Source organism: Nerophis lumbriciformis, linkage group LG32 (genome assembly GCF_033978685.3).
Source record: "Nerophis lumbriciformis linkage group LG32, RoL_Nlum_v2.1, whole genome shotgun sequence".
Classification (NCBI taxonomy): Eukaryota; Metazoa; Chordata; class Actinopteri; order Syngnathiformes; family Syngnathidae; genus Nerophis; species Nerophis lumbriciformis.
The window spans coordinates 21,869,026-21,890,158 of record NC_084579.2 but is presented as its reverse complement, the minus strand read 5'-3'; the positions used below and the strand labels follow the sequence as shown (position 1 = coordinate 21,890,158).

The window sequence follows — 21,133 nt, the reverse complement described above, 5'->3', positions numbered from 1 at the left end:
AATGTCCCCACAAAGAAGGATAAAAACAACTGAAATATTCTCGATTGCTAAAACTAAGTAGATGTGGGAAATATCGCTCAAAGGAAGACATGAAACTGCTACAGGAAAATACCAAAAAAAAAGAAAAAGCCACCAAAATAGGAGCGCAAGACAAGAACTAAAACACTACACACAGGAAAACAGCAAAAAACTCAAAATAAATCATGGCGTGATGTGATAGGTCGTGACAGTATACCTACTTTGAGACAAGAGCTAAATTGATGCATGGTTTGGTTATGGTTTAAATTCATATCCAACAATTGCGACAACGACTTTCTACTGTCCACTGAGTTTCGGTTTTTAATGATTTCTGCTCGTGGTGTGCCTCCGGATTTTTTCACAGCAAAAAATGTGCCTTGGCTCGAAAAAGGTTGAAAAACACTGTTCTAGAACATCCCACAGGTGAACAGGCTACCGTATTTTTCGGAGTATAAGTCGCTCCAGAGTATAAGTCGCATCGGCCGAAAATGCACAATAAAGAAGGAAAAAACATATATAAGTCGGACTGGAGTATAAGTTGCAATTTTTGGGGAAATTCATTTGATAAAACCCAACACCAAGAATAGACATTTGAAAGGCAATTTAAAATAAATAAAGAATATTGAACAACAGGCTGAATAAGTGTACGTTATATGAGGCATAAATAACCAACTGAGAACGTGCCTGGTATGTTAACGTAACATTATGGTAAGACTCATTCAAATAACTATAACATATAGAACATGCTATATGTTTACCAAACAATCTGTCACTCCTAATCGCTAAATCCCATGAAATCTTATACGTCTAGTCTCTTACGTGAATGAGCTAAATAATATTATTTGATATTTTACGGTAATGTGTTAATAATTTCACACATAAGTCGCTCCTGAGTATAAGTCGCACCCCCGGCCAAACTATGAAAAAAACTGCGACTTATAGTCCGAAAAATACAGTAATTGGGAACAGGTGGGTGCCATGAAAAAGCAGCTTCCATGAAATGCTCAGTCATTCACAAACAAGGATGGGGCGAGGGTCACCACTTTGTGAACAAATGCGTGAGCAAATTATCGAACAGTTTAAGAACAACATTTCTCAACGAGCTATTGCAAGGAATTTAGGGATTTCACCATCTACGGTCCGTAATATCATCAAAAGGTTCAGAGAATCTGGAGAAATCACTGCACGTAAGCGGCTGAGCCTGTGACCTTCGATCCCTCAGGCGGTACTGCATGGATGGACTGATGCAAAGTGGAAAAGTGTTCTGTGGTCTGACGAGTCCACATTTCAAATAGTTTTTGGAAACTAAGGACGTTGTGTCCTCCGGACTAAAGAGGAAAAGAACCATCCACACTGTTATAGGCGCAAAGTTCAAAAGCCAGCATCTGTGATGGTGTGGGGGTGTATTAGTGCCCAAAGCATGGGTAAATTACACATCTGTGAACGCATCATTAATGCTGAAAGGTACATACAGGTTTTGGAGCAACATATGTTGCCATCCAAGCAACGTCTTTGTCATGGACGCCCCTGCTTATTTCAGGGCAATGCAAAGCCACATTCTGCCTGGCTTCGTAGTGAAAGAGTGCGGGTACTAGACTGGCCTGCCTGTAGTCCAGACCTGTCTCCCATTGAAAATGTGTGGCACATTATGAAGCGTAAAATACGCAACGGAGACCCCGGACTGTTTAACAACTTAAGCTGTACATCAAGCAAGAATGGGAAAGATTTCCACCTGAAAAGCTTAAAAAATTGGGTCTACTCAGTTCCCAAAGGTTTACAGAGTGTTGTTAAAAGGAAAGGCCATGTAACACAGTGGTAAAAATACCCCTTAGCCAACTTTTTTGCAATGTGATGCTGTCATTAAATTCTAAGTTAATGATTATTTGCAAAAAATTAAAATTAGTTTCTCAGTTTGAACATTAAATATCTTGTCTTTGCAGTCTATTCAATTGAATATAAGTTGAAAAGGATTTGCAAATCATTGTATTCTGTTTTTATTTATGATTTACACAATGTGCCAACTTCACTGGTTTTGTTTTTTTTATAAAACCCTTCTAAATGTTTTCACCTGGAATGGCCTTAGCAAATACATGCCTTACTTTGGCTTTAAGTAAAACCCAGGAATCTGTAAATGCAGTTAAGCTGTATGCCAGCTGAAGTCGTACAACACTTCACAAGTTCAGAGGAACGTCACACAGAACTCTGTTTTGAATTGATCTCAACTGGACTGTTGAGGCTTCCTCAGGTCATGCTCACACACCTCTGGACAAAGTTTTTGTTTACATGGCTGTACTCAACCAGCGGTATTGTGAGAGAGAGCAACAAACTAGATTAAATAGATCGTACGAAAGAAGAAAAAAAACCTGTATGTTAACCTGCAGTTGACATTTGTTCCTCGTTTATTTTTTTTAAACTTTTCGGAAAAACGTGTGTTTTGAAGCACGGTGACTAGAGATATTACAAACATTTGCTCACTGGTTGTTTAGCGACATGCTTTTACCACATGCAATATTATGTAAAAAATATTAATAAAGTGAGGTACAATTATATTTTAATATTTACTAGAGATAATGGCTTTTTTGCCGATATCCGATATTCCAATATTGTCCAACTCTTAATTACCGATACCGATATCAACCGATACCGATATATACAGTCGTGGAATTAATACATTATTATGCCTAATTTTTTTGTGATGCCCCGCTGGATGCATTAAACAATGTAACAAAAGTTTTCCAAAACAACTCAACTCAAGTTATGGAAAAAAGTGCCAACATGGCACTGCCATATTTATTATTGAAGTCACAAAGTGCATTATTTTTTTTAACATGCCTCAAAACAGCAACTTGGAATTTGGGGCATGCTCTCGACCATGTGGAGGTTAAGGTGGGCAGAGTTGGAGGGGTGGGGGGGTTGAGGTGGGGGCGGGGGTTATGGGGTAGCGGGGGTGTATATATATTGTAGTGTCCAAGAAGAGTTAGTGCTGCAAGGGGTTCTGGGTATTTGTTCTGTTGTGTTTTGTTTATGTTGTGTTACGGTGCGGATGTTCTCCCGAAATGTGTTTGTCATTCTTGTTTGGTGTGGGGTCACAGTGTGGCGCATATTTGTAACAGTTTTAAAGTTGTTTATACGGCCACCCTTAGTGTGAACTGTATGGCTGTTGATCAAGTATGAAGTGCATTCACTTGTGTGTGTGAAAAGCCGTAGATATTATGTGACTGGGCCTGAACGTAAAGGCAGTGCCTTTAAGGTTTATTGGCGCTCTGTACTTCTCCCTACGTCCATGTACACAGCGGCGTTTTAAAAAGTCATAAATGTTACTTTTTGAAACCGATACCGATAATTTCCGATATTACATTTTAAAGCATTTGTCGTCCGATAATATCGGCAGTCCGATATTATCGGACATCTCTAATATTTACCATAGATCAAATGGGTTACCCAATAGTGCTAGAAGTGTGAAAGAGGCTTAGCACTCAAGAGTTTGCTGTTAGAATGAAAGGCATGCACCAAAAATAAATCTTACAACCAGCTTTGCTTCCATGCAAAGAACACAACAAATGTAACTGTTTTACTAGTTGTTTAAAAGCCATTTGAATTTTGGCAACACATGCATCTTTTCCATACAGCCATCTTGTGCGTGCTTTTGAGATTCCTCCGCAAGCAGTCCGTCACAAGAGCATTGTGGGCAGTGTCCTATTTCACTGTCTCTGCACGCATGCATGAAATTTAGAAGAATCCAACCGCACTGAAGTCAGAACCTTCCTGGTATTTAAAGTGGGATCATTGCACCAGCAGTAATATAAAGAGGAGTGTCCACATTCTTGACAAGTTTTGACAATCATAACTTCATACTATTTGGGTAAACCTAATGGTTCGCCTATAAACTAACCACATGTACACATTCTGCGTGCTCACCCAGTGGCCTATTTCCACCCTCACTAACGTTTGTGAGTCATACGGTAGCTGCAGAGATCGCTATCCGTGCCTGTTTTATTACTATTTGGTTTAATGTGTTATTCAAAAGCCACTCTGTTATATGCAACACACCCTGATAAAGGGCAATCTAGAGTGTCACCGATTTCATTATACAGTCGTGGTCAAAAGCTTACATACACTTGTAAAGAACATAACGTCATGGCTGTCTTGAGTTGCCAATAATTTCTACAACTCTTAATTTTTTGTGATAGAGTGATTGGAGCACATACTTGTTGGTCACAAAAAACATTCATGAAGTTTGGTTCTTTTATGAATTTATTATGTGTCTACTGAAAATGTGACCATATCTGCTGGGTCAAAAGTATACATATAGCAATGTTAAAATATTTGGTTACATGTCCCCTTGGCAAGTTTCACTGCAATAAGGCGCTTTTGGTAGCAATCCACAAGCTTCTGGTTGAATTTTTGACCACTCCTCTTGACAAAATTGGTGCAGTTCAGCTAAATTTGTTGGTTTTCTGACATGGACTTGTTTCTTCAGCATTGTCCACACGTTTAAGTCAGGACTTTGGAAAGGCCATTCTAAAATCTTAATTCTAGCCTGATTTAGCCATTCCTTTACCACTTTTGACGTGTGTTTGGGGTCATTGTCCTGTTGGAACACCCAACTGTGCCCAAGACCCAATCTCCGGGCTGATGATTTTAGGTTGTCCTGAAGAATTTGGAAGTAATCCTCCTTTTTCATTGTCCCATTTACTTTCTGTAAAGCAACCAGTTCCATTGGCAGAAAAACAGGCCCAGAGCATAATACTACCACCACCATGCTTGACGGTAGGAATGGTGTTCCTGGGATTAAAGGCCTCCCCTTTTCTCTTCCAAACATATTGCTGGGTATTGTGGCCAAACAGCAAAATTTTTGTTTCATCTGACCACAGAACTTTCCTCCAGAAGGTCTTATCTTTGTCCATGTGATGTCAGACAATTCACTTTTTTTATGCACACTTTCCGCCAGAAATAAATCATAATTATTAACTGACTTCTGTAACTTCTCTCGTCTGACTTGACAGAAACATACAAAAAATTATAAATGTATGTTACATTTCCGATTTCTAGGAGTAATAAAAAAATGTCTGTCATGAAATATGTAATAAAATGTTATTCAAGAACAAACGACTTAGCCAATGGTTTATTGGTAAAACATTTATGTAATTTCAGAAGGTTAATGCAGCCTTCCAAAATGTCGTTATTGCTGTAATTATCATATTTGTTTAGCGTCTGACACCAAAAAAGTCAAACGTAAAAGGAAGATACACTGTACACATTGCATGTATACATACATAGTGGTCGATAAGCTCCTTTGGGGGCAGACTGGCACATGCATCCTCCGCTGTTGCCATTTCCAATACAAATTGGGCAACCTTATTTCTCAAAGTACTACCTCAGAAAACACCTAGCTTTCAAAGTACCACCATAATGACCCACATTAAAATACAGTAGCGTACTACACCTAAGTATTCATAAAAAATAAGGCAGGTTTTATTTAACCAGTATATTTAATATTTTGGCTACTAACATTACACACAGTTTGAATATAGTAAAATTAAACCATGTACTTTAATCAAGGGATTCTTTGGCGTACTCCTAGATGGAGCGTAACTAGTGGTACACGTACCAGTTTTGAGAATCACTGAATTAGCGTATAGTTCCAACTTATATCTGTCAGTAGTAGTGTTGTCCCGATACCAATATTTTGGTACCGGTGCCAAAATGTATTTCGATACTTTTCTAAATAAAAGGGACCACAAAAATTGCATTATTGACCGGTACTTTTTAGAGGCGGTATAGTACCGAATATGATTCATTAGTATCGCGGTACTATATTAATACCGGTATACCGTACAACCCTAGTCAGTAGTAATCTCGCTATGGACGTTATAAAACTACAACATGGATGACGGGGAGAGGACGCTGTTGAAGTTGAGTAAATAAGACCATCCACAAAACGGCACATGCTGGAGAGACCCGGTCTGTCAGAAGGCAGCTTGAAGATGGTCTGTAAAATAATGCATGCAAAAAAAATGTACCAAAGAACCACCATTTCTTGTTATGTAAACCACAAGAATGTGTTTAAATATAGAACAAAAAAATCATATGACCGCTTTAACAACTTTATTCTTGTCACACTACAAATCCATTACGACCTTAATTTCGTCATAATATGATTTATTTCTGACATTACGACTTTTTTTCTTGTTTCATTACAATTTTATTCTCATCGCATTGCAAACTTTATTTTTAACACGTTGTGACTTTTTTTTCTTTTACTCTCGTCATGCTTCAAACTTATCTTCATATTAAAATGTGTTTCTTGTCCCTTAAACTTTTTCTTATCAAATTACAACTTTTTTTTCCGTCATACTAAATAAAAAAAATGTTCACACGCTGCTTGACGGTTGGAGTTTCCTGTTCTGTGTTTTTGTAGGTGTCCTTCATGCTTTGAGCTTGTTGCAGGGTCTTTACTCCTGTCTTGTTCTGTCTTTCCTGCACACATTCTTTGCTTTCAACTTTCAAGCGGAGTTCGTATGTTTTTTTTTATGTTATGCAAAGTACCTCAGCTGCATCTCTTTGATTCTTTTTATGTTGTTTTTAGTTTGCCACTTTGAATCTAAGTTAGTCAAGCCACTCTTTGTGAGCCCACAGCTATCAAAGGACTTTATTGATCATACCAACCAGCCTGTCATTGTATTGGTGGTCACGCCTCAGAGCGCACAGTAACGGTTTTGTCATCAAATGCCAAAAAACTTAAGACTAGCCAGCTATGGGATAAGGAACAAGTGATTAGATTTTGGGTGTAACTTGCCTTCCACTTGAGTTCAGCTGGGATAGGCTCCAGCCCTACCGCGACCCCGAGAGGGCCAAGCAGTAGAAAATGGATGGGTGATCAGGTGAGAGTGTATGACTGACAAGAGGGTTCACTCTTTGCACCAAAGTAAACTCTTGCAGCCTGTAAGCGACAGACAGCAAAACGAACATGCAACTTTGATTCTTTAGGTTCTATATCTGCTGGGGTTTGTATGTATTTCAGTTAATTAGCAACAGAACATTAAAAAGTTATGGGCGTTTTTATTTTTATTTTACTTTTAGGAAATGTCAGAAATACAATTTTGAGTAATTCGTAACTGGCTTCAGGATTATTATTTTTTTTGGAGGGATTATTTACTTTTGGCAGGTCTGAGCTTTTCAAGTGTTTTTTTGTAGTTACAAATACCAACCAATACCACAAACAAGCTGCAATGAACGGCACAGCCACGGCCCCTCACTTATTCTTGGACATGGAATGTCTTTGAACCACTTCTAGGACGATGATAAAGCACTGGGAATAATCTGTTGGATCATTTGTTTTCTCACAACACGGAAATCTTCTATTGTTTACTAAAAAAAGGTCTGTAAGGACAGCGCTGACAGATTAGTTCATGTTGTTGATGACATATCACGAGTGTGGGGAATCCAAAATCCCCGAAACCAGTGGTACTAAAACTTTCGCACATCAAATAAATCTTCTATTGTTTCCTAAAAAAATGTGAGGACAGTGCTGACAGATTAGTTCATGTTGCTGATGACATATCAGGACAGCTCCTAATTTAATGGTTCTCAAAACTTTTTTCACCACTTGGCTCTCCAAGGACTAACATAATGACCAGCATTAAAATACAGCAGTGTAGTAGACCTAAGTAGTCATTAAAAACAAGGCAACAGTTTTGTTAAACAAGTATATATAGATTAATTCATGTTGCTGATGACATATCAGGACTGTGGGGAACTCCAACATCCCCTAATTTAATTGTTGTTTTTCACCACTTGGCTCTCCAAGTATCACCATAATGACCAGCATTAAAATACCCAGTGTAGTAGGCCTAAGTAGTCATTAAAAACAAGGCAGCAAGTTTTTTTTAGACAAGTATATATCATGTTTTGGCCACTGGAACATTACACATTTGAATATAGGAAAATAAAAAACTGCACTAATCTAAAAATGTTCACTGAAAACAACTGTATTGATGGGTGGGGCTTATTGACCATGCAATGACTAATTAACATATTTATACAAACCCCGTTTCAATATGAGTTGGGAAATTGTGTTAGATGTAAATATAAACGGAATACAATGATTTGCAAATCATTTTCAACCCATATTCAGTTGAATATGCTACAAAGACAACATATTTGATGTTCAAACTGATAAACATTTTTTTGTGTGCAAATAATCATTAACTTTAGAATTTGATGCCAGCAACACGTGACAAAGAAGTTGGGAATGGTGGCAATAAATACTGATAAAGTTGAGGAATGCTCACCAAACACTTATTTGGAACATCCCACAGGTGAACAAGCTAATTGGGAACAGGTGGGTGCCATGATTGGGTATAAAAGTAAGATTCCATGAAATGCTCAGTCATTCACAAGAAAGGATGGGACGAGGGTCACCACTTTGTCAACAAATGCGTGAGCAAATTGTTGAACAGTTTAAGAAAAACCTTTCTCAACCAGCTGTTGCAAGGAATTTAGGGATTTCAGCATCTACGGTCCGTAATATCATCAAAGGGTTCAGAGAATCTGGAGAAATCACTGCATGTAAGCAGATAAGCCCGTGACCTTCGATCCCTCGGGCTGTACTGCATCAACAAGCGACATCAGTGTGTAAAGGATATCACCACATGGGCTCAGGAACACTTCAGAAACCCACTGTCAGTAACTACAGTTGGTCGCTACATCTGTAAGTGCAAGTTAAAACTCTCCTTTGCAAGGCGAAAACCGTTTATCAACAACACCCAGAAATGCTGTCCGCTTCGCTGGGCCTGAGCTCATCTAAGATGGACTGATACAAAGTGGAAAAGTGTTCTGTGGTCTGACGAGTCCACATTTCAAATTGCTTTTGGAAACTGTGGACGTCGTGTCCTCCGGACCAAAGAGGAAAAGAAACATCCGGACTGTTATAGGCGCAAATTTGAAAAGCCAACATCTGTGATGGTGTGGGGGTGTATTAGTGCCCAAGAAATGGGTAACTTACACATCTGTGAAGGCGCCATTAATGCTGAAAGGTACATACAGGTTTTGGAGCAACATATGTTGCCATCCAAGCAACGTTACCATGGACGCCCCTGCTTATTTCAGCAAGACAATACCAAGCCACGTGTTACATCAACGTGGCTTCATAGTAAAAGAGTGCGGGTACTAGACTGGCCTGCCTGTCGTCCAGACCTGTCTCCCATTGAAAATGTGTGGTGCATTATGAAGCCTAAAATATCACAACGGAGACCCCCGGACTGTTGAACAATTCAAGCTGTACATCAAGCAAGAATGGGAAAGAATTCCACCTGAGAAGCTTAAAAAATGTGTCTCCTCAGTTCCCAAACGTTTACTGAGTTTAGTTAAAAGGAAAAGCCATGTAACACAGTGGTGAACATGCCCTTTCCCAACTACTTTGGCACGTGTTGCAGCCATGAAATGCTAAGTTAATTATTATTTGCAAAAAAAAAAAAAAGTTTATGAGTTTGAACATCAAATATCTTGTCTTTGTAGTGCATTCAATTGAATGTGGGTTGAAAAGGATTTGCAAATCATTGTATTCCGTTTATATTTACATCTAACACAATTTCCCAACTCATATGGAAACGGGGTTTGTAATACAACTTTTTTTAATTTTATGTTAATATTTTAGCAAATTTCCTTGTGAATAATGCATTGATTTAAAAACAAAAAAAAAACACAAATGTAAAATAAACATACAGGCCTAAGTAGTCATTAAAAACAGTATATACAATATTTTGGTCATTACACATTTGAATATAGGAAAATAAAAAACTGCACTAATCTAAAAAGCAAATTTCCTTGTGAATAATGTATTGATTTAAAACAAAAAAAAACAACAAATGTAAGAGGGTAGGGGGTTCTATGGAAAATAAAAATAATGCAGGTTTTATACAAGAGTTTAAGAAGTTTGAAATCAATTGCAAGAGAGCTGCAGCTTATTGACTGTCTGTCTATTATTCCTCAAAGGTTGCAAATTGCAAGATAGCTGCAGCTTATTGACTGTCTGTCTATTATTCCTCAAAGGTTGCAGGAACACAATCCCACCATTGTCGCTGGCCATTGTCATCCACTTCTGCACAAAGCGCCGCATTGAAAGCGGAAGCAGCGCAATGCAATTATTACAAAGTAAAGTGTCTCTATTTACCTTTTTGAGGCGGTTGTGCATCAGCGTGCGGAAAACCTGAGACACAATCAGACCGATGCCTACGATGAGCAGGGTGGCGCAGATGACCCCCACCGTGTAGATGGCGCACGACCTCCGCGTCATACTCGCAGGTGCTGGCGGGGACAAGTGAGAAAAAACCGCAACCGGACGGAGACGTCAAAAGTTGATCAAAAGTCGTCCTCTTTACTTTTACCCCTCTTCTCCTCCACCGTGCGTTAAAAATAGCCTGGAAGTCAGCAAAGTAACTACCAACTAAGTCACTAACGAGCCACTATTTACTCCTCGTTAATAAATCATTAAGTTTTTTGTCTGAACGTCCCAGAATTCGACTTTAAAAAAGTGGGTACTGTAAAAGCCAGCCCACGCTTATTTGTATGGAGGGCCGGGGCTGGCGTGCGCGCCCTATGCGAGCTCTCATTGGCCCACTGACTAGGCGGGAACGCGCACGTACAACACCCCACCCCCCCTCCCCTCCAACCCAAACCAGGACGAGGGAGGCTTGTGTTGACCCACAATACAACAGGAAGACTCTTTAAAAACTTCCCACGTTGAAAGTATTCTCCTTCTTTACGTGTTTTAGTACAACATTGCACAATTTAGGTACATAAAAGTATGCTTTAAAAAGCATGTAAAGGACAGAAATACTACAAGAATAAAGTATATTCCTTGCAACGATAAAGCAGTGATCATGACAATTAAGTCAAGTATTGTGAATTTAAAGCAGAAATGTAATAAGAAAAATATTATTTATTTTGTATTTTTCCCCCCTTCAAACGTTTCTTACGCTCACCACCTTATCAAAGACTTCAAATAGTTCTTTTAGGCTTTTGTCTTTGTTCATTTTACAACATCACTGTCATCAGCGTACAACTTCATTGTCGTTCCATTAAGACTATTCCAAATTTGTGCTTGTCATATTCCAGTTTATTCACGTCACAATCCGACCTTTTCTTATCTTGTGACATCACAACTTTGTTTTCATCACTTTACCGCTGTATTATTGTCACACCAAGACTATTGCAACTTTCACTTTACGACTTTTTTGTGTCATACTGTCCAATTCCTCTAAACATGCATGCCAACTTTATTCTTGTCATTGTAAAGATTATTCTATAGTCCACATTCCGACTTTTTTTTTATCACGTTACTTCTCGTCATAGTAAGACCTTCTTGTGACAATTCGATTCTGTTTTTGTCACTTTACAACATTATTACTGTCACATTAAGACTTTATTCTCATTCAAGTTCAAGTTTATTCACAATACCATATAACAATTTACAATAGTAGTGAATATCATCATTTAAAGATGTTGGTACGTGAAAGGGTCCCCCAAATAAGCTAGAAGAAGCTTTTGACAGGGGGTCCAGAGGACAGTATATACATGGAATGATGAAACAACAACAAAAAAACAAACAAAAAAACAACGCTATATGATTAGAATCAGAATCAGCTTTATTGTCATTACGCAAGGTAACGAGATTGAGGCCATTCCATACAGTGCGATGTGTGCATGCTAGAAAAACAATGTGCAAATATATAAAAATTTAAAAAATGTAGAAGTGCAATGAATATGGTGTGAAATGAATATATACATGAAAAAACAAAACAAAAACAGGGTGGTTGGTGGAATGGGTTATTGCACCGAAGAGAAGGCAGTTATGAGGGACAATGGGGCAGTCCGTTCAGGATGGTTATGACCCTGGGGAAGAAGCTGTTCTTTAGCCTGTTTGTTTTGGTTTTAATGCACCTGTAGCGCTTCCCAGAGGGCAGCAGGTGGAACAGGTCAGAGCCAGGGTGGGTGCTGTCTTTGATGATGGCACTGGCTCTGTTGAGGCAGCGGGAGGTGTAGATGTCCGTCAGAGAGGGGAGAGGGCGGCCGATGATCTTCTGAGCCGTCTTGACCACTCTTTGCAGTCTCTCCCTGTCTGCTGCAGTGCAGCTGCCGTACCATACCGTAATACAGTAGGTCAGCAGGCTCTCGATGGACGAGCGGTAGAAGGTCAGCAGCAGGTCAGGCTTCAGGTTGTACTTCCCGAGGACTCTAAGGAAGTGTAGCCGCTGCTGAGCCTTCTTGATGATTGATGTGGTGTTGACTGTCCAGGAGAAGTCATTAGAGATGTGGACTCCAAGGTACCTGAAGGTGTGGACCCTCTCTACACGCTCGCCGTTGATGTAGAGGGGGGCAGGGTCGGTGCTGCTCCTCCTGAAGTCGACGATGATCTCTCTGGTCTTGCTGGTGTTGAGAGCGAGGTTGTTCTCCGAAGACCAGGCCGTCAGCTTCAGGACCTCCTCTCTGTAGGCAGCCTCGTCACCCCTGGAGATGAGCCCGACCACTGTGGTATCGTCGGCAAACTTGACGGTAAGGTTGTCACTGTGGGCCGGACTGCAGTCATGGGTGTAAAGGCAGTAGAGGAGGGGGCTCAGCACACAGCCCTGTGGGGAGCCAATGCTCAGCGTGCGGGAGGATGAGAGGTGCGGGCCAAGTCTCACATTCTGGGGTCGGTCCGTTAGGAAGTCCCTTATCCAGGCGTTTGTGAGAGGGGGGAGGCCAAGAGTGTCCAGTTTATTGCAGAGTCTGTCCGGGATTATTGTATTGAAGGCAGAGCTATAGTCCACAGAGAGCATCCGGACGTAGCTCTGCTGCTGCTCCAGGTGGTTCAGAGCAGAGTGGAGAGCAACAGCGATGGCGTCCTCTGTGGACCTGTTCGCCCGGTATGCGAACTGGTGGGGGTCGAAGTCTGGAGGGATATGGTCCTTGATGTGCTGGAGAACAAGTCGCTCGAAGCACTTCATGATTACCGGAGTGAGGGCCACTGGTCGGTAATCATTCAGGCTGGTGATGGGAGACTTCTTCGGCACCGGGATTATTGTAGATGACTTCAGGCAGGATGGGATGACTGCCTGAGCCAGGGAGAGGTTGAAGATCCTGGTGAGGGGGGGAGCGAGCTGGTGGGCGCACGTCCTGAGCACCTTTCCAGGTACTCCGTCTGGTCCGGTAGCCTTCCTGGGGTTCACAGCCAGGAGCACTCGTCTGACACTGTGCTCCTGTACAGTGAGTGGAGTGGCGCCGGAGCCCGGTGGGGGTGGGGGCAGGGCTGGAGCAGATGAGTGTCGCTGGGGGGTTTCGAAACGGGCAAAGAAACAGTTAAGCTCCTCTGCCAGTGTCGCACTCTGATCCGCAGTTGTCATATTGCAGCATCTGAAGTTCGTGATGTCATGAATGCCCCGCCACACCTCCCGTGAGTTTTTGCTGGACAGATGGGACTCTATGCACCTCCTGTGGTCCGCCTTTGCTTTTTTAATCCCTCTCTTCAGGTCGGCTCTAGCAACACTGTACAGGGCCCTGTCCCCTGACCTGAAGGCTGCGTCGCGGGCCCTAAGGAGTGTGCGGACCTGGCTGGTCATCCAGGGTTTCTTGTTGGGGTAAACCCGGATGGTTTTTTCCACAGTCACATTCCCGATGCAGAACTTTATGTAGTCCAGCACCGTTCCTGTGGCTGTCTCCAGCTCCTGTTGTTGGAAGAGGTCCCAGTCTGTGTGTTGGAAGCAGTCCTGAAGTTTGGGGAGTGCATCGTCAGGCCAGGTCATAACAGTCTTTGTGATAGGCCTGGCCTGGCGTCTGATGGGGGTGTAGGTAGGAGAGAGCAGGAGGGAAAGATGGTCTGACTGTCCAAGCTGGGGGAGGGGTGTAGCTCTGTACGCGTGCTTTATGTTGGTATACACGTGGTCCAGGGTGTTCTTGCCCCTTGTAGAACACTTCACGTGCTGGTAGAACTTAGGGAGTACAGTCTTCAGATTGGCCTTATTAAAATCCCCTGCTATGATATGAACATCGTCGGGGTGGGCCCGCTGCTGTTCGTTGACGGTGTTCAGCAGAAGAGAGAGCGCTGTGTTTACTTTGGCGTCCGGTGGAATATACACAGCCGTGATGATAACAACAGACAGCTCTCTCGGGAGAAAAAAAGGCCGACATCTAACAGACATGTACTCCACGTCCGGGCAACAGTGCTGTTCAGTGATTGTCCCGTTGTTGCACCAGTTCTCATGCACGTAGATACAGAGCCCCCCTCCTCTGCTCTTACCGGAGTCCTTAGTTCTGTCCCGGCGGAGCAGAGTGCGTCCGGCTAGCTGCATGCTAGCATCGGGTATTTACGGGTGAAGCCAGGTTTCGGTGATAATCATAGCACAACAGTCCCGAACATAGCGGTTTCCAGTAAGTTGTAACTCCAGGTCGTCCATCTTCTGTACAAGAGATCTGGCATTAGAGAGGAACAGGCTCGGTAGCGGTGGCTTGTGGGGTTGTTTCCTAAGCCTGAGCAAGACGCCGGACCTGCGGCCACGCTTCTGCTTCCTCTCCCTCCTCCGTCTGCGCCGTCTCCCAGACCCGACAACAAACCACGGAGAGCCCTGTGCTCTCGCTATGTCATCTGGGATGTTGTGCTCGTGGTGAAAGTCGCTCGAAACAGATATCTGGTGCGAGTTACCGATATCCAAGAGTGACTGGCGGGTGTACCGGGTGTTTGCAGTACAGGTGGTGCACAAAAGGAAAAAAAACATGAAGAAAAGAAGGAAGAAAGAGCACTGAAATGGAGAGCCGTAAGCCACTGCGTCTGTGCGCGCCGCCATCTTGGGAAAAACAAAAAACAACAAAAAAAAAAAACACAAGATAATAGTACTAAAGCAAGCATACACATACATACATACATTCATTCAACCATGCAAAACCCAACAGTAGTCTACCCCACATGAGGCATTAAAGATAGGTGGTTAATAGGTAAGTTTTCAGTTTCTTTTTGAAGTTGGAGAATGGATACAGCATCTTGAGGCTCTCATTAAGCCGGTTCCAAATCTTTGGTCCCCTGCATACAACACTTCGAGCGGTCCAAGCCAGTAAACGATGTTTACCTAATATCAGATCTAAGTTACGAGTGTTGTGGGCATGCTGGGGATGGTAGATAGGAACCAAGCAACAGAGCCTAAGATTCAGCCTGTAAATGACTTGATAGGTTAAACAAGCATTTTGATAAATATTGAACTCTGTCAGTCTTAAGAGATGATAATTATGGAATAGATGTCGAGTGGGGGCATTAAACTTGGACCATGACAGGGCCCGTATGATTTTCTTTTGCATGGATTCTAATTTGTGAAGGTAGGTAGGGAAGGTGTTACACCAGATGACATTACAGTAGTATAGATGTGGTTCAAAGAGAGTTTTATATAGGGTAAGTAGAGCATAAAGAGGAAGATAATGACTAGGTGAAAGAACAGGCCAACATATTTGGATAATTTGTTTAACAGATGGCTAATGTGACATTTGAAATTGAGGTATTCGTCAATGATGACCCCCAGGAATTTTGTGGAGTACACTCTATGTATTTCCTGCCCATTGATGTTGATATGGCAGTGCTCAGTATTTGTCCGGTTTTTATTAGAACAAAATAGAATAAAATTTGTTTTATTTACATTAAGTGAGAGCTTTTTGCATTTGAACCATGAATCCACTTTCACAAGCTCTGAATTGACAGTTACTTGTAGATCGTGTAGGCTCCTGTGTGAGGTAAACAAATTTGTATCGTCAGCAAAAATTATTTTATGAAAAGTTTCGGAGGAGTTTACAAAATCATTTATGTATAGGATAAAAAGGAGAGGCCCCAAGATGGATCCCTGGGGAACCCCATAATTTATGGTCATACAGGGTGAATTGTGATCATTGACGCATACACATTGTTGCCTTCTGTATAGGTAAGAACGGAACCAATCGAGAGGTATCCCTCTGACACCATAGTGATATAGCTTATACAATAAGATCTCAAAGTATATTGTGTCAAAGGCCTTGGACAGATCCAAAAAAAATCCAATACCGCATTTTCCTTCTTCAATACAGTCATTGACCTTTTCCAAGAGGCCGAGTATAGCCGTACAGGTGGTACTTTTTTTACGAAAACCATATTGGTTTTCACATTCACTTTCTGATTTTATTGTGGTATTCTTTATTCTTGTCATTTTACGACTCTCATCATATTTCAACTTCATTATCGTTCCATTTGGACTTTAGTCTTCTAATTTTCAAGTTCATTCTCGTCCATTGCGCCTTTTTTTATTACGACTTTATAATCATCATATATGACTTCATTGTCGTCGCATTATGGCTATACCTGTGAAATTCTGACTTTATTCTTGTCATTTTACATTCTGACTTTCTTCTTACTTACCGTATTTTTAGGACTATAAGTCACAGTTTTTTTCATAGTTTGCGACTTATACTCAAGAGCGACTTATGTGTGAAATTATTAACACATTACTGTAAAATATCAAATAATATTATTTAGCTCATTCACGTAAGAGACTAGACGTATAAGATTTCATGGGATTTAGCGATTAGGAGTGACAGATTGTTTGGTAAACGTATAGCATGTTCTATATGTTATAGTTATTTGAATGACTCTTACCATAATATGTTACGTTAACATACCAGGCACGTAGTTGGTTATTTTTGCGTCATATAACGTACACTTATTCAGCCTGTTGTTCACTATTCTTTATTTATTTAAATTGCCTTTCAAATGTCTATTCTTGGTGTTGGGTTTTATCAAATACATTTCCCCAAAAAATGCGACTTATACTCCAGTGCGACTTATATATGTTTTTTTTCCTTCTTTATTATGCATTTTTGGCAGGTGCGACTTATACTCTGGAGCGACTTATATTCCGAAAAATACGGTACTTACTCCTTGTCATAGTTCGACTACTATCATCACATTTCGAATTTATCCTTGTCATTTTATGACTTTATTATCAATCTTTTACGATTTCATTTTCATGCCATTACGGTTATTCTCGTCATAATACCGACTTTTTTTTGTCATTTGACAAATGTATTCTCGTCACGTTCAGACTTTACCATTTTACTTACTTATTCCCGTCATATCACGACTTTATTTTCGACTCTTTGTGTTTAAGACTTTATTATTGTATTCAGGTTAGGGATGTCCCGATCCGATATTTGGATCGGATCGGCCGCCGATATTTGCCAAAAAATGCGTATCGGCAAGGCATGGGAAAATGCCGATCCAGATCCAGTTTAAAAAAAAAACTCCGGTCCGTGTTTTCCAACGCACCGATTTAAATAATACATTCCACTTTTCTGCTGCTCCGTAATTTCCGTTCCGCATTTTCCAGCACACCTTCAACACATCCACAGGTCTGTGGAATCTCATGCAGTTGCTTTTAGCTGCTGGCATTACAAGACAGGCTCTTCTCACTCTTTCCTGTGTCTCCCTCTCACCGACAGCAAGCGCACTTTCTTACACACGTCACAGACTGTCACGACACACGTCACATACTGTCACGTCATACGTCACATACTGTCACGTCATACGTCACATACGTATACGTCCTCCCCGAGCAGAGAGGTAGCAGCATGGCTAACGTTAGCTGTGATGCTAGCGCAGCCGTGTGACCAACGTTCTCTCTAAGGTGCGCGCCTGTGTGCATAGCAATTATATGCCACGCACAAAATCAAATAAAAAAATAAGCGCATAACAATTTTCGACACACGGACACGACAGAGAAAACAGTTTTCGTCATCATTGTTCAAATATTGTAATGTCTGTCGAGACGCTTATCTCCGTTCGGTGCCACACGTCCACACCATCAAAATGCTGAGGCAAAAATTTCCAGATCAACACCGTCTGAAAAAATTTGTGATCTATTTAGTTGGGATTTCCTTCTCTGCATGAAAGTTTAAAAGTAGCATATATTAATGCAGTATGAAGAAGAATGTTTTAATGTAGACATGCAAGCCTTGAAAGAAAATTTGGAAAATCAAGACTACATTTCCTGCAAATGGGTGCATTTCTACCCTATAGTAAAACTTTAGATTTATTCTCATATCAAACTCTTTTGGCTGTCTTTTTGACACTTACATCCGGCGCCCCCCTCCACACCCCGGATTATAAATAATGTAAATAATTCAATGTGATTATCTTGTGTGATGACTGTATTATGATGATAGTATATATCTGATAGTATATATCTGTATCATGAATCAATTTAAGTGGACCCCAACTTAAACAAGTTGAAAAACTTATTGGGGTGTTACCATTTAGTGGTCAATTGTACGGAATATGTATTTCACTGTGCAACCTACTAATAAAAGTCTCAATCAATCAATCAAAACACATAGAATCATCATACTGCTGTGATTATATGCATCAAGTGTTCATTCAAGGCTAAGGCAAAATATCGAGATATATATCGTGTATCGCAATATGGCCTTAAAATATCGCAATATTAAAAAAAGGCCATATCGCCCAGCCCTAGTTTCAATGATGCCATTTCAGTTTGTCATGTATAATTTTGTCTATTTTGTGTTTATCCTTGAATAAACAGGTCAGTTTCTTGTTACCAACCATTGTGTATTATTCAAACTCTCCTAATTCAGCTGGCTAGTTGTTATCAAGAGTACTAAAACCCTTTTCAACATGATTCTGACAACTAAGTAGGCTAAATAACTTTAAACTTTAATACATGCTCGGATAGGCCAGTATCGGTCAGTATCGGTATCGGTCAGTATCGGTATCGGATCGGAAGTGCAAAAACAATATCGGTATCGGATCGGAAGTGCAAAAACCTGGATCGGGACATCCCTAATTCAGGTCATATTACGACTCTTTTATCTTTTTTTGGACTCAGTTCTTAACATATTGCGACTTCACTGTCGTCAGATTATGCCCTTGTTGTCACACTTTATGAAAGACTTCAAAGATTCTTTATTGTCATATCCTCCATACATGAAGGCCAACTGCATTCAAATAATTTTCAAATTACTTTTGGTGACATTCTGACTTTTTTCCTATAACTTTTCTTCTTGTCATAGACAGACATTACTCTTGTGAGATTGTGATTTTATTGTCACATTAAGACTTCATTCTCCTCACATTCACTTTACGACTTTATTGTTGTATTCCTGTCAAGTTACCACTTTATTCTCGTCACATTCCGACTTTATTCTTCTAATTTTCAGGTTCATTCTGGTCACATTGCGACTTTTTCATTTTACGACTAGGCTCCAGCGCCCCCCGCGACCCCAAAAGGGAATAAGCGGTAGAAAATGGATGGATGGATGGACTTCATTCTCATCTTAAACAACTTCACTGTCGTTGCCTTACGGCTATTCTCATGAAATTCTGACTTTATTCTTGTAATTTTACATTCCGACTCTCTTATTACTTCTTTCCTGTTTGTAATAGACAGACATTATTCTTGGGTCATATTACTTTACTTTATCCAAATCACATTACAATGTTGTTTTTCACACTGTTCAACTGTTTTCCCATAGCAAAGCAAAATTGAAGATGAGATCTCATGTATGTCTTATATACATCTCCTAGACATAAAAGAGCACTAATCGAGACCAAAGTAGTTTTCTCATTCTTCTCAGATGTATCTCCTGAGAAATAAGGCTCACAGTGAGCAATCTCAAAGTTGTCTAACAGTTATCTCTTTTCCCGATTTCAAATAAGACCAAAATGAGAGATGAATGAGCTGGTCTCCAATATGTCTCAAGTATGTCTCAGTGAAAGATATACATGGTTTTGTTTCTCACTACTCACTGTTTGAGTTCTCAGATGTCTCTTTTCTATTTCGGCAAAAAGAAAATTGATGAGTATTGGTTTCAATATGTCTCAATGATGCTTCAGTGAGAGATATACTTGGTTTTGTCTCTCACTGCTCACCATTAGAGTTGTTAGATATGCCTCTTTTCTATCTTAGGAAAAATAAATAAAAAATAAATTTTAGTTGGCACAATTTAATTATATCTCAATCATACTCCAGTTTATTACATGCCAACATTTGGAGTAAATAATTAATTCAGGCAATATGGATGTATTGGCTGTAATCTATTTGGTTTATTTGCATAATGTTCTACTTAATTTGTTGATTTCTTATACACACGCCATGTGCAGTAACTCAGTGACTACAATTGTGAGATTTAAAACTGAACCCAAACAATACTGTTATGATCACAAGACACTTTTTAAGACCTTTTAACATTAGTGAACTTTCTAGAGCAGTGGTTCTCAAACTCTTTTCACAAAGTACCACTTCAGAAAACATTTGGCTCTCCAACCACCATGATAAGGACTAATATTAAAATGCAGTAGCGTAGTAGGCCTAAATATTCATTAAAAAAAGACAGTGGTTTTATTTAACAAGTACATTTTAATATATTGGCCACTGAAATATTACAGACAATGCAAAAACTTAATCAACAATGATACTCCACATACAGTACATATTTACAGACTTTTACAGCATCCACGGCAACATCACATCGGTGTGTATTTTCAGAGCATTTATAACAATGATCAAATATTTGATTTGTGACTTCTTAGGCCAGTTGAGTTCTTAATTAGTTAAAACTTTTCAAGTGTGTTTGGGAAATGAACTGCAAACACAATGCCAGGCACAAATGTGAAGTCAAGGAAAACAACTTTACCCAATATGTCATCCAATCATACTACTGTACTGGCAGAGGTTTCCAATAGGGGAATAACATGACTTCATGTACCATTTGTTACACTATCTTGCAGCAAAGAAAAACCTGCATGTTTGAATTCACGAACGAGGGCCCATTTGGCACATGATTGTGCTATGATAAAGAAGAAATCAATCTGTCCATACTTTGTTTGTCCGTCATTTGAAAAAAAAACTGTAAAATTGTTTCTTCTATTACCTTTACCATAGTGTTTTGATGTGAGATAATTTCTCTTAACTTGTGCCCTGTGAAAGATGCTTACTGTTCCAGAATTGATGCAGTGACCAGCATGTATTTGGAATGCAGAGAGGTGAACTGTGTCCAATAGAAGTTCACTAGGTGCTCCATATAGTTTAATTCTAGACAAATATTTGTTTTC

General features: G+C 40.2%; 1 protein-coding gene across 2 annotated transcripts in view; it reads right to left on the bottom strand.

Moving 5' to 3' along the window:
• The window catches only part of scarb2b (scavenger receptor class B, member 2b), a 63,194-nt gene extending 52,625 nt beyond the window's left edge, over positions 1–10,569 (bottom strand). For both annotated transcript variants that reach the window (XM_061927445.2, XM_061927446.2), the window contains exon 1: positions 10,193–10,569. In XM_061927445.2, coding sequence (XP_061783429.1) covers positions 10,193–10,315 — 123 coding nt within the window. In that variant the 5' untranslated portion in view covers positions 10,316–10,569. The remainder of the gene's footprint in view (positions 1–10,192) is intronic.
• Positions 10,570–21,133: the final 10,564 nt, after the last annotated feature.